This window comes from Aulonocara stuartgranti (genome assembly GCF_965226115.1).
Source record: "Aulonocara stuartgranti genome assembly, chromosome: 11".
Classification (NCBI taxonomy): domain Eukaryota; kingdom Metazoa; phylum Chordata; class Actinopteri; order Cichliformes; family Cichlidae; genus Aulonocara; species Aulonocara stuartgranti.
Genome location: NC_138947.1, coordinates 30,332,739 through 30,345,993, shown reverse-complemented (window position 1 = coordinate 30,345,993; position 13,255 = coordinate 30,332,739). Strand labels below are relative to the sequence as shown.

Below are 13,255 nucleotides of genomic sequence, written 5' to 3'. Positions count from 1 at the left end.
TAATCACAATGCAGCTATAGTACAGAATAGCAGGACAGGCGGCTCTACTCCACACTAGCAGTTGAACTACTAGACTACCCAGCCAACCAGAGTGCAGATGATACACTGAATGAAGATGAACAGCCAGTTAGATATCAGGAACAAGGGAAAGATTCTGGGGACCTAGCTGCAAAAAAGCTGGAAGAAAGGAGAAGCCGATGTCATTGATGTCATGGAAGTCAGCTGTTTAGTGCACAGCACAAAATTCAACGACCTGATTCACTCATTGAGAAATTATTCATTAAAACGGGCCACTCTTTTCCAAGACATTAATGACTTTTTGTTATTAAACTCCCAGACAAAGAGGAGAAAGCCACATGAAGCACGCAGCATCGACTGACAGGAAGAAGTGTCAAAGCCTAGAGCACACTGGGTAATGCAGTTTACTTACTGTGCCGGCTGAGGCTTTGGTTCTTCTTTGATCCTAAAACATAAAAAAATAAAAAGTGTGCGCAGCTCAGTGCATATCAAACAGAAAGAGATGAGGAAAACAATAGAAGATGGGGAAAAAAAATAAACAATGAGGATGTCATTAAAGATGGGTGTGACATAAATAATTATCCCGCTCTAACAAGAACAATATTTAAAAAATATATTACAGATGATGATTTCATGAAAACAACAATTTAGCTGTGAAAATGGTAATAAAGTAAACAAGAAAACTCACAGGAAGATTTTAAAAATGACGTAATGTAAATAAGTGACGCAGATAACACTTAAATTAAAAATGACCGCTTCATGTGAGTAACACCCTCTTTCATACTGAATCTTCTGCCGTGGACAAACATTCAATTTGATGCTGTGGCTATCTCAAATCCAAATCCGCCTCCCTATTGCACAAAGAGCTTCACTAAGGTGGCTCTATAAGTGATAAGACCCCCACCATCATCAACAGCATCAGCTCATCAATTTCCAGAAACACTGGAAAAGATCAACAAACACAAGCTAAAAGTAACCACCAGGGAGTGCGGTCCAGCTGTGTGACACTTGAGCACTGCCTTCAATTACTTGCTGACCAGCACTGTGAGGCAAGGTTGGAAGTAGTAACTAATTCTGTGTAAACATTAGCTACACCAAGTCATCAGCGAGGTTTAACCTACACTGAAAGTTCACAAGGTGTAGTTTGTAGTCTGAAAATCTATAACTAACTAACAAGATTCAGTGGGGAAAAATAACTCATATGGTGTCACAGTATGAGTATTGATATTATTAGAACCTGACCGACCTACTGGTGGGGCCAATGCATTGGCTGATATTACCTATTTACAGATATATCTGTATGTACAATGGCCAATAAATGAAAACAAAACAAAAAAAACAAACAAAAACAAAACACCTTCAACCACATTATGAGTGTTGATGTTGCAGCTCTCCTGATGCCAACATGTGTTTGGAATCCAACGAAAACATAACAACCAGCTGATTCGAGCAGAGCTAGGCAGAAGATTTAATCATCCATAATTGTAGTGACATTAAAAGAGAAAAATCAGCCAGTATGTCAGATTTTTAAATTGCCTCATATTGCTATCGGTATCGTTCTTAAAAATTCTGCTGTCCACATATTGAAATATCCTGAACTATTGAACCCTAAATTGCCCCTGATGCAGCCACTGAAGTGTGTGTCTGATAGAACTTTATACGTAGTACATTAACCATGTAACACAGTTATCATGTTATTTTATTATTTCCCAGACTTCGGGATAAATAACATATAGCTTCGCAACTTCCAGAAAGTTCTTCACTGGAACTACAATATATAAAAGACATAGTCTCAGTGCAAAAAGTTTACAGCGTGTTCTCTGGATTTTCTAGAGTAATTGCAGATTTAAGTGCTATGAGCACGCACCAACAAAATTCAATTTACCTTGCACTGATGTAGTGGAAGAAATCCTCTTATAACTAAGAAAATAAAACCAAACCGTTGCAGAATGCTACGGGAGGGATTTGATTTGTTTTTGGTGTATTCAGCCTTGAAAATAAATTATAAAATGAAGCAGCTTATAATACATGTTTGTGTGGAGCTTTGAAGAAGTCAGCTAGGGGACAAACTGTCAGCTGATAATTCTAATGAGGTATTTATCAGGCCTACAGTTTGCGTTGGTAGAACTGATACATAGAAATGATCATTTAAATAACTTACTATCAGAACAACTGTACATAAAGTACAGTATATACACTTACTTTGTTGATTAGGCCTGTTTAGCCGAAGCAACTGTCTAATGAGTCCATCACGGTGTAGGAACTCACTGCATTTAAATATGTAGACAGGAAGAACTGCTGAAGTTCAAACTAAAGAAAGTCGAATTAAGTGACTTGAAATTGGCGTTGCTGTTGGTGGCAGATGGGCAGAATTCCAGAATTTGATGATTTGCTGGGAAGCAGCAGCTTTTCTAGGGTTTACAAGGAATCAAATGCAGCATTCGACATGAAAATGCCTCACTGATGAGGGAGAACAATGGTCTGCGTGGTTCAAACACAGATAGAAAGGCAGCTCTAACTTCAACGAGTATTACAACCAAGGCATGAACAACAGCATCTGGAAAACTTTGGGCACATCCAAATTACTGTAAAAACGCTGAATCATTTTGAAACTTTATTTGCTCGGTCTGCTACATATTCAATAACATATTCAGTAGTAGTATATAATACATCATGCTTTTGCAGGTGGTTACAGTTTAACCAGAGCGTCTTGTAAATAAGGGTGGGTATGCGTAGTTTCTTGAACATGACAATAAGCATGGCCTCGACAATAACGATCTGAATCCAGCAGAGCAACTTTTGGAAGTGGTGCAAGTGGAGATCATGTAATGAAGGTGCTGCCCAAAAATCTGCCAGTATCAATATCATGCCAATCTATTCTGAAGGGGTGCAACTCAATACTAGCATCCATCAGGGCATTCATTTTCTTATCCAACAGGGTCATGAGGGGAGGCTGGAGCCCATCCCAGCTGTCACGGGAAGAGAGGTGGGGTATGCCCTGAACATGTTGTTAGTTTACTATAAGACCAGTAACACTGAGACAAAGAACTGTTCACTCTTACATCCAAACCCACAGCCAATTTAGAATTGCCAATTAACCTAATGAGCATGTCAATCTGTATGTTTAAACAATGCAGATTCAATATCAACTTATTTCCATTACTGAAATCAAAGCAAGAAGCCAGAACTTTTTTTGTCCTGCAGCATATAACATGCATCCCCTCTAATGACCACAGGAGCTCAGAAACAGGACAAATATAGGAGTAACAGCTTGCATACGCAGCATCCCTTAACACGCATTCTCTTCAAATGACGCGCATCTCATATAGTGATATCTCTAGAAGTTCAAAATACGTGCAACCAGGACAAAACACCAAATTTACACCGACACAGACACAAACAGCAAGCACCGTGTGACCGTCTTGTGTCTGTACACCATCTATCAGTGGCGCTGCAAGCTCAGCTGCTGTCGCCTGGTTTAGGAGCAAATGTCACTTAAAGCAAAACACAGACATCTGCAGCTGAGAATCACACACCAGACCTCCGCACACCTGATCGCCGCTTATTCTAGTGAGCTGCCGGCTTTATATAGCCGTGTGAAATGGAATGTGTTAATTGGATTTTGTCTGATTCTGACCATCACAGCAACAGTAGCTAATTTGTTGTGTGTGACTGGTCTGATTCCTACATGTAGTGCTGCAAATAATGATTAGTTTCATTACTGGTTCACCTATTTTTTTTTTTTAATGTATTGCTAATAAAATGACCAGGACCTAAGGCAATATGCCCATATAACTATTTTTGTCCAAATCCCAAAAACATTTAGATTACATGCATCCAGTTTTTGTCTGCTTCATCCCATCATCCCAGCTGTCATAGGGCAAGAGGCAAGTTGCCCAGGTATTAGTCGCCAGTCCATTGCAGGGCTAGCACATAGACATGAGCATTCATGCTCTCACCTACGGCCAATTTAGATTGACCACTTAACCTAACATGCATGTCTTTGGACAGTGGCAGAAAGCCAGAATAACTGGGGAGAGCATGCAAGCCCTACACAGATGCTGGCTAGTGGATTCAAACCCAGGATCTTCTTGCTTCAAAGCAAGGCTGCCCACCTTCAAGTTTAACGTGTTAAATAACCTCTGAAACAGTCCCAACTAAAAATAGTAGCCGTAACCCTTACTTTACCCCTTATTAGTGGCAGCCCATAGAAGCCTAGTAATGACACATTAAGCCTGTTAAGCCATATTTGAGAATACCCCATCATTTTAACATCCCATACTTCACATACATACTCAAACTGCCAAAAAGATGCTGAGGCTAAAGCAGAGTCACACAGAGCATCAGAACGGAGCACTGAAGCCTCACAACAGTCTGGTTTAGCGAGAGGTAGAGCACAGCAAAAGTGAGAGATCTGTCCATCTGATCTGTGTCGGACGGGTGAGAGAACACACGAGAAAAGATATAGTCCTGTGTACCCATCAGTCTCGCTGCTCTGTTTTCCGATGAGCCAGTCCATATTTATCCTCTCGCTGTGTTCTCCCGATGACCTGCAGCGCCGTTCCTTATTGATCCCATCAGCACCGTCTCTGTGGTCGCATTACAAGCCTCATATTTATCTGATCGAGCCTGCTGCCTGCCTGCCTGGACAGCTGCCGGGCGCTGTGTGTGTGTGTGTGTGTGTGTGAGTGTGTGTGTGTGAGTGAGAGAGAGAGAGAGAGAGAGAGAGAGAGAGAGAGAGAGCGCATCTGACTATGCATTTATGCACACCATATCAACATGTGTGCGTGTGTGTGTGTGAGTGAGTGCTCTGTGTATTATTTGACATGGGGCAGTGAAATGAGTGAGTGTAAAATGTCACAAGTGACGTATTCGGGATCCTGGCTGCTGCGGAGGCCTCCAGGCCAGATGCAGTCTCCTGTTTTCTGTCTGTTTAACCTGCTCTCTGCAATCACATGAGACCATCGCAAGACATAAAAGACAGATGAAAGACACAAATGGTTCAGAGTTTAGAGTAAGTTTGTGCGGGAGTTTTAAAAAGTCACATCCTGCTGTTATCTTTACTCTTATTTGCTCCTGGATTTCAGTTTCCGCTTTTTCTCAGTGGCTTTGAGTCACAATGACTGATGCTGCACTGCTCTCTAGTGGACAGATGTGCTGCATAAGCTTCTAAGAGATAACTTTCTTTTTCCAGAAAACAGCAACACATAGAACTAGCAGCCATCCACAGAGGTGCTGGATCCCTGTCTAGTTACAAATTACTGAATGTGTATCCAGATTGGGGCATGGGGCAGTGCCCATCTTGCCTGATGCTCCCAGATCGTTAATCTTAAAATGCCAAAACCACTGACAGCGAGTGTGGATGTGACCAATGATGGACTCTAACAGAGTACATTTACTCTAGTGCTTTACTGAATTGCAGTCTGAATGTATATGAACTTTAATATTTCTTGTTTTACTGCTTTCTGCTTCTACTTTTTTTTTTTTTTTTTTTTACTTTTTTACTTTTTCAGCATATTTTACCATTCTTTATTATTAAATAAAAAGCTGCCTGGCAGAATATAAAACACGCATTAATTTCTCAGTAATATAACACATATGACTCAGAAAGGGGCCATTGTGTCTTGTTTTGATGCTAAAACTTTTACTTAGGCAAAGCATTGAAATGCTTGTTTCAGAAAACACCTAAAACTTTTCAGGCTCTGCATTGTCACTTTTCATCTATATTAAGCCACAGGGCTGCACAGCGCAGAAACTGTTTTCTGCACTCTGCACTTGGTCTCCTCCGTGCCACAACACTTTCAAAGATCTTGTAAACACCCTTCAATAAAAGCCAGACAATCAGCTGAAGGAGTTAGCTCTGAAACAATTACAGCCTGACCAGTGGAGTACTGATATTTTTGTGTTTATTTCGTGCTTCCAATAGTGTAGTGGTTAACAGATTTACTTGGCAAGCAAAAGGTTGCTTATTTAATTCCAGCTGGAACACAAATCTCCTTTATGTCTGGAAGGGGATCCGTGTGTCAAGGGAGCAGCTGAAAGTAGCTTTACTGACATTTGGTGAAATTATGACATATCAGATGATATTTGTTTCCCTTCAGATACAGTAAACATGGGATTTCTCCAACATTTTTTATGTGTAGCTCTTTATTTACTTGTTTACGCCCGATTTCACTCGATCAGTTTTTATGCTTGTGGCATCCCAAACGCGGAAGTTCAAAAATGCCCTCTTGTGGACAAAGTATGCAACATCAAGACTTATAACGTGGATAGATCCACAAACAGCTAATAAATGTGGCAGGCTCTAGAAACAATTAGCTGATTATTATTATTATTATTATTATTATTATTATTTTGTCTTTTAGCTCCTTTTTTATTTAATGAATCACTGCAAAATAAATGTATTTGTGTTGTGGACAAAAATAGTCATGTATTGGCTCTGTGAGGTCATTCAAAAATATTACCAAAGATGATAACTACTACAGACCTACTGAAGCCAAACAAATAGATTCTCTTTGAATTTTATAAGTACACTTGAAAGAAGTTTTCATTTCATTGTGTGAGATTTTTCTAATTCTTTACTGTCAGCTAAGTGTATAAGTAGCTGATGAGTTTGGACTTGTTGCTGTGAATTACTTTTATGTTTTAAAAAAGAGATCTATACAGGAAATGATGAACACGCTTTTAACACCAGCCACAGCAAAAAGGATGCAAATTGGCACTTTATAAGAAGGATACTGTTGTAGAAAAAAAAAGCTGCATCAGCTTCATTCTAAATCTGACTCATAGGGAGGTGAGATCCTTGAGAGATCTGGGTTGATGCATCTCTGATGTACCAGAGAGAGGAGTCTAACACGCATAGCTAGACCTCGACTTAAACAGTGCAATCTTCAAACTGCTGCTCCTGTGTCACAGCTGTGTTAAGACAAAATTACTGATACGACGGCTGCGTAACAAGCCCTGAATCAGCACTGGACAATGCAGTAACAACTTGCACCACAGCAGGTTCACCAACAGCTAATGTGCATGCAACAAAGAAACAGAAACCAGGAAACAAGCAGGACCCGAATGGCACACTATTTAACTAACCTTAATCGATATTTCCACACAGCCCAGTCTAAGTTGCCATGAGAAAGTATTTTTAAAAAACAAGGAAACAAGACCAGTAGAAGCATAATGTACATTTAACTGATTCTAAATAAGCTGCAGCTCACAGCACATGTCGTGCAGTTTTAGAAGATAACTCTCAGTTGACTTTCTTTGAGTAGAAACTCAGTTACATATTGACAGAACAGCAGCAGAGCAGCAGGGCTATGATGAGGTGTACTGGGCAGTCTCCTCCTCAGGGACAGACTGACAGGGCCGGGATTGCCACGAGCAGAACACAACAAGCCTGCTCATCACTAAATATCTATTGCAGATCGTGACAAAAGCACCTCTACTGCGCATTTAGATCCACATGCATCAGCGCGTTCACTTGATTGGGATCCTTTGCACTCAGAACTGACTGACTGTGTGTCTGAGAAGATACTCTGCAATGAAATATTACAGATGTCCCCTTAAATCGTTTGAGAACAGAATATTGGCAACCCGCTGTGGGTGACAGATTTTAAGCAGAGGGTCATATAAGGCCTTGGCTACAACACTGGAACAGAAAATCTGTGATAGAGGATCTCATGGCTAAGCAATGACCCCACAGACCTTTTGAGTCCACTACAGACTGAGCGATAATTGGATCATAAGGGAGTAATCTGGCTCTGTGAGTAAATACAAACTACATATATCATTAACACATCCCGGTCAGTCAGTACTGCCAGGAGATGAGGTTAATGTCTGTCTGAAATCACTCACAGGCAACTAACCGTTAGGGAAAACTTTCATCGGAGACTGGCCCAGCAGAATTTTACTCTGGGCTTATTTACTGTATGATACAACTTGCCACCTGGTATATGCCAACAGTGTCTATTTAATAATAATCCCTTAAACTCGCCTGCAATTGAGACACAGTAAAGAGTTCATGTGGGGAGCAATAGATGGATTACATTTGTCAAAGCGCTCTGAGTGCTCTAATCTCTAATTAGTCTAATGATCATTTAGCTTTTTTAGACTTTTTGTTAACGCTTAAACAAAACAATAGGAGTTCATAAACAATAAGGCTATCCCCACTACACTAAAAACCCTGAAAAACTGGTGCTTATTCTGTTTCCTTCCTGGCTTCAGTGGCCACTTTAGGGGAAACTACTGTGGCCAACTGCTTATCTGTAGTGGGTGTAGGCTGACAGTCCACTGTTTACCTCAGCTGTCAATATTCGGGTTGTCCATGTCTACTCATTTGATGAGTCAGTGACTCTCACTTCTGTCTGATGTCAGCGATACTGAGGTGAGTTGTTAAGGATATCCTGAATTTTTCTATAAGCCCTGCTGTTTTTGCCTCTCTTAGCCCCTATTAGCTGTTTTTAGCCGCTGTAAGCTGCTGTTATCTGGTGTTAGCGAAACATCTTTAAAGTAAATCTAACATTGTTGGACACAGACACTTAGAGAGTAAACTCTTATACAATGTGAGAATATTATCAAACTCTTCATCAGAGGGAAAGCATGACTTTTAGGACACTTGTGGCCTAACGTTAGCTGGTATAATATTAGCTTATAACCTGCTGTTGTTGCGTTTAGTCGGTCAGCTGTCCGAAGATGGGAGGGAAACATATCTAATCTGCTGACAACAAGTAATTGTGATAATACTGAGAATAAATAAGCATGTTTATCCACGTTGTAGAGCCCTGACTTCAGTTCAGGAGATGAGGCTTGAGGTGAGAATGAAGAGGATGAGGTGGATGTAAGGGAAGAGAGCACATTGGCGGAGGAGGCAGATGAAGAGGTGGAGGAGAAAGACATATTAAGAAAGACTAAATTATAAGGTGGACTACTTATATGGGCAGTGTCTCGCCACATACATAAAATGTGATTAGGCGAAATGGTGATGTCCATCTCCACTAATGTATTCAACATGGCGGGGCAACATAGCTGGCGCCGCTCCTTCAAACTCTTAATGCACTAAGTTTATGAGAATTCATGCATTTGCTGGAAGATATAATTACACACTAAACAATGTATATTTATGAGTATAACATTCTTTTCTCTGTTAAATCACCTTAAAACAATTACTGTAACGTTAAGACTGTGTTACTGTACTTTCCCCTCTGCTGTACATTACCAAATATTAAACAAAGAGAGAGAGGGGGCTAAAAATAGCTGCTCATTTAAAGATGGGTGATTAGATCTTGAGACACTTTTTTTTTCATTCTACCTCTCCAGTAAATGCCAGGAGAAGGGCTACTTAACACTTTCTCTCCATCTCGTAGAGGATTAGGGGCAGGGGATGAAGTGCTGATAACTTCCTCTGGCACGGGGCACTGGCAAGGCGCGATAGGCAGGGCAGGAGGAACGGCGAGAGGGCAAGCGCCTCGGTGTGGAAGGGGTTGGCCAGCTACCACAGCTGGGCCTTAGAAAGCAAAGATAGGACTGAATCCACGGGGCGCACTCATCAGAATAGGCAATTTAACAGTGCGCAAGCCAGACCTCCTGACCAAGAACTAATATTCAGATTGTCAAACAGGAGTTGGCAACAGCAGGTTTTTTTTCTGAGCAACGGGGAAGTGGCTAATCTGCTGCCAAATATAACTAAAATCCATCTGTTTCCTTAGATTACCTGCCAGGATTCAATTGAGCTGCTCCATATCTCTCTTCCTGAGAGATTTCCAAGTGGCAAAGAGTCAGCTAATCACCCAGCAGCCCACACATTCACAAGTATATTTCTATGCAAAAGCTTACAGGAAGCATATGTACAATATCCATATGTCATTTTAATACAGCAACTTCACCATACAGCGAATCATGTATAAACAGTACGAGAAGCATTTAGTCAGAGGCAGTGACGCACCATGTTTGTGTTTTTGCACACAGTATATGAGCGTATTTGCTTTAATAATGGGTGTGTGTACAACCGCGTCTTTCACTGTATGTGTACGCTTAGCTGCGTCTCCTGTCAGCCCACTTTATTCATCCTGACAGAGATACATTTCATAATGGCTGTGATCAGCACTTTCTTGGCAGCTGACATTGTCCCTAGCTAACGTCACAACTCCTGTTATATGCGAGGCTCAACAGCTCCACTGGGAATGCTCTAGAACTTTAGCCTCAGCCCCACCGTGGCTGGGTCACCACCCCCCTGCGTTTTAACTCAGTCTGTAGACAAACACAGCTGAAGGCAGCTTCATGCCTTCCTTCGTCCCTTCCCACGTACCATAAACAGTGAAGCATCAAGAACACTTCTCAAGCACCAATGCCATTTCTCCATCCCCCCGTATTATTTCCAGTCTCATAATCAGCAAAAACCTAGTTTCAGCCTTTCCTCCTCATGTCCATGATGAGGGTAGAGTGGTGATGATTATGATCACATTCTCTGACACATGCCACTATCCAAACCTTCCCCTCAACAAACCTCCCATCAGCCCCCATCTTTAAACAGATACAACAGCCTCTCGACAGTGTTGTTGTGGTCTGTACTGAAACTGCAGTCAGCTGTCTAATGTCTATAATAATAGCCCAGCCATAGCTAACAATAGAGAGGTAATAGATACCCCGCCTATTGTTGGCCAAGCCTGCTCTACTCCTTCCTGTCACAATTCATCACTATAGCACATCACTATTAGCTTGTTTAACTAAACTGCAAGCAGTGTACCCAGACAGACAAGCACTGAGCCTGCTGAGATCACCTTTCTGCACACAGGTTACACCCGTAGACACCATATGAAGTCCCACACCATGGATCATGTTTTATGTATTGCATACACTACACACAGTCTAAAAGACTAGCATGCTCATTCAAATGAACAGATGTCGCCACGACACTGTATGACTTGAATTAACTTGGACTTGGTGGCTGTCAACATCTGTCTGATGGTGCAGAATGAAGTGTTTGAGTGTAGCTGCTGTAAAAGCTCAAATCAAAAGGATTCCCTTGCATTAGCAGCCTCTGCACAGATTTAAAGCAACAACTATTCAAGCATCTGCCCCCTCGAGGATAAGGACCAGCCTCTGTACACCAACTACAAAAAAACAGCTCCCAGCCCCCCTCCTCATCACCTGATGCTTAGTGGCTTTAAATGCCTGCACTCCGTTTCTTGAGGTGTCGCTTCAGAGAGCTGCATTTACATTTTGCAAAAGAAGGATTTCTTTGTGTTTGTGCAAGGACCCTTCTCCCCTCGCCATCATCCACTGCTACACATCCAGGCCACGTCAGCATCATCATGGCGATGGTGGCAGTATCTCAGTGGGATGGGAGATATTAAGGGATTAGTGGGAGATCCTCCATCAGACTTCAGTGACGGAGCACGATCCCGGGATCACAACATCAGCTCCCTCTGCCCACCAACGTCCTGATCAGTGTCAGACGATGGGGAAGAGAGACAGGCCTCGTCACTGTTTATGTTCAGTTTTGATAGTACACACCCAACAAACCAAGCAAGGCTGAATACGGCAGATACTGAATCTTTTGGATAATGACTTTAAAGCCACCATTAGCTCTAGGCAGAGTGAGCGGTGGCCTATATGCTGTACAATATATCCCACTGTAGGTTACATGGTAGTGCCTGTGTGCAGTGTTCAAATGGTGGGCTTATATAAGAGCTGCGGCTGTATTTGTGACATCACCATAAGCACTGCTCTTTATCCTCCTTTATTTATGTCAGTCGGCTACCTACAGCAGCATCTGCATCCACTGTACATGTAAAGCTGTGTAGCATTACATAATATCTAACCTGACTCATGATGGAAGAACAATAACCATAACAATATATACTATATATTTAAAATAGAGAGCAAGCAGAAAGCAGAAATAATAACAAAGAAGCAAAATATGTATTTCCATTTTTTAGAATGTATTCTGGGCACAGTATTAAAGGACCTTAGATCCATAAGGTTTTTTGGTTGGGTTTTTTTGGGGGTTTTTGCCACACAAAGGCATATTTGAAGGACCGGCTCTGCTGCACGCACATGGTTGAGTCACCAGTTTGCACCTGCTTTGACTAGCTGAGTCTTGAATGAGCATAACGTGGAGAGACACACAATCACGTTGGAGAAAGAGAGATTAGACCGGCCTGTGTAAACTACCGCTACTAAATACATTAGCTCACACACCAAGCATCTCGGGGGTTGGATATTAGCAATTTAACTGTGTGGGTGTTTTTTTTTTTCATTTCAACATTAACTTGAGTTGATAGTGATTAAAAACAAACGAGAAAAAAACAAGAAAAAAAGTAGCCAAATCTAGAAATTTAAGTCTGTACCCGCTACTTTTTTTCTGTTCAGGTTCATTTTAACATCCAGGACAAAAACAGTGTGTCTCTTTTGTATTTCTTCATAAAAATCAAGCATATTTTGCCTGTGCATTTAACAAAAAAGGGCCTTATTTAACCTGTGAGCTTACATGTTTAACTTGATCCAAAACACTTCGACAAGTGTTTTAGATCACACTTTTGTTGCTAAGGAAGCTAAAACTTTTGGATTAAGTTTTAGCCTCCTTAGCAACATTCACTGAAGCTAATGCTATTGTATAACTGGATGTTAGTTAAGCTTTGTGACTGAGTTAGCTATTTAGCACAGAGGTCTTTGTGTGGACCTTTCTGTATGCCACAACTCACCATGGTGAGATCATAGTCTGCCACTGAGAAAGTAACTAAATGAACGGAGGGAAGGAAAAGGGCTTTGTGGTATCTACTCTAGGGTGACCGTATTTTGATTTCCAAAAAAGAGGACACTTGGCTCAGTCATGAAGAACTTGCTTAAAGAAACATATTTAACATATTTAAACGATACCTCCTCTGTGCGGTTAATGAATTGTGAAATAAAATATGCCATATAGGCTTTTACAAGTCAACAAGTGCAAAAAAATAACTTGAAAGCTTCTGGAATTAAATAATGGTACATAAATAATGCCTCATCTGCATAAGAAAAATTACCAGTACTGGATCGGTACGAGGGAAGTTTCTTTTGCAGTTTGTCTGAAAAGATGGACTTGTGCTTTGGGATCTTTTAAACATTATTAGGCGTGTTGCTGCGCGCTGTCTGTCCCGTCTGCGAGTGCAGAACAAGCGCTCACAAAGCAGCAGTTCGGGGATGACTTCAAACACATGGGTCCTCTGTCGGAATATAGTAAAACCCGGACATTTTTATCAATCAC

General features: G+C 41.2%; 1 protein-coding gene across 22 annotated transcripts in view; it reads right to left on the bottom strand.

Annotated features, from left to right (window-relative positions):
- The window catches only part of rims2a (regulating synaptic membrane exocytosis 2a), a 159,153-nt gene that overhangs the window by 134,221 nt on the left and 11,677 nt on the right, over positions 1-13,255 (bottom strand). For 20 of the 22 annotated variants that reach the window (XM_082552311.1, XM_082552312.1, XM_082552306.1 and 17 more), the window contains exon 3: positions 431-463. The exons of the other annotated variants lie outside the window; for them this stretch is intronic. In XM_082552311.1, the coding sequence (XP_082408437.1) occupies positions 431-463 (33 nt within the window). The remainder of the gene's footprint in view (positions 1-430; positions 464-13,255) is intronic. 22 annotated transcript variants of the gene reach the window in all.